The following is a 256-nucleotide window of genomic DNA, read 5'->3' as shown; positions in this document are numbered from 1 at the left end:
AGCATTCCCACTATTCCAAGCCATTGACCTTTCTGCCTCTAGTCAATACTCACAATTCAAGATGGTCAAAATCCCAGCCAGGACTGCCAGTGCCCACTGCAGGAAATTCATGGGGCCCCAGTACTGCCTCACCAGTGTGCTGAACCGTAACAGCATGGCCGCAACCACAGGGAAGAACATGGTTTGCAGTGACATACGAACCTTTGTATACTCTGCTGTCTGAGTGATAAACTAATTCCAAAGATAAGAAAAAAAA

General features: G+C 46.5%; 1 protein-coding gene across 4 annotated transcripts in view; it reads right to left on the bottom strand.

Annotated features, from left to right (window-relative positions):
• The window catches only part of LOC119581849 (protein wntless-like), a 13,307-nt gene that overhangs the window by 4,328 nt on the left and 8,723 nt on the right, over positions 1 to 256 (bottom strand). For all 4 annotated transcript variants that reach the window (XM_037929992.1, XM_037929989.1, XM_037929990.1 and 1 more), the window contains one exon: positions 54 to 231. In XM_037929992.1, coding sequence (XP_037785920.1) covers positions 54 to 231 — 178 coding nt within the window. The remainder of the gene's footprint in view (positions 1 to 53; positions 232 to 256) is intronic.

Source organism: Penaeus monodon, chromosome 15 (genome assembly GCF_015228065.2).
Source record: "Penaeus monodon isolate SGIC_2016 chromosome 15, NSTDA_Pmon_1, whole genome shotgun sequence".
NCBI lineage: Eukaryota > Metazoa > Arthropoda > Malacostraca > Decapoda > Penaeidae > Penaeus > Penaeus monodon.
This window is presented reverse-complemented; position numbering and strand designations above follow the sequence as displayed.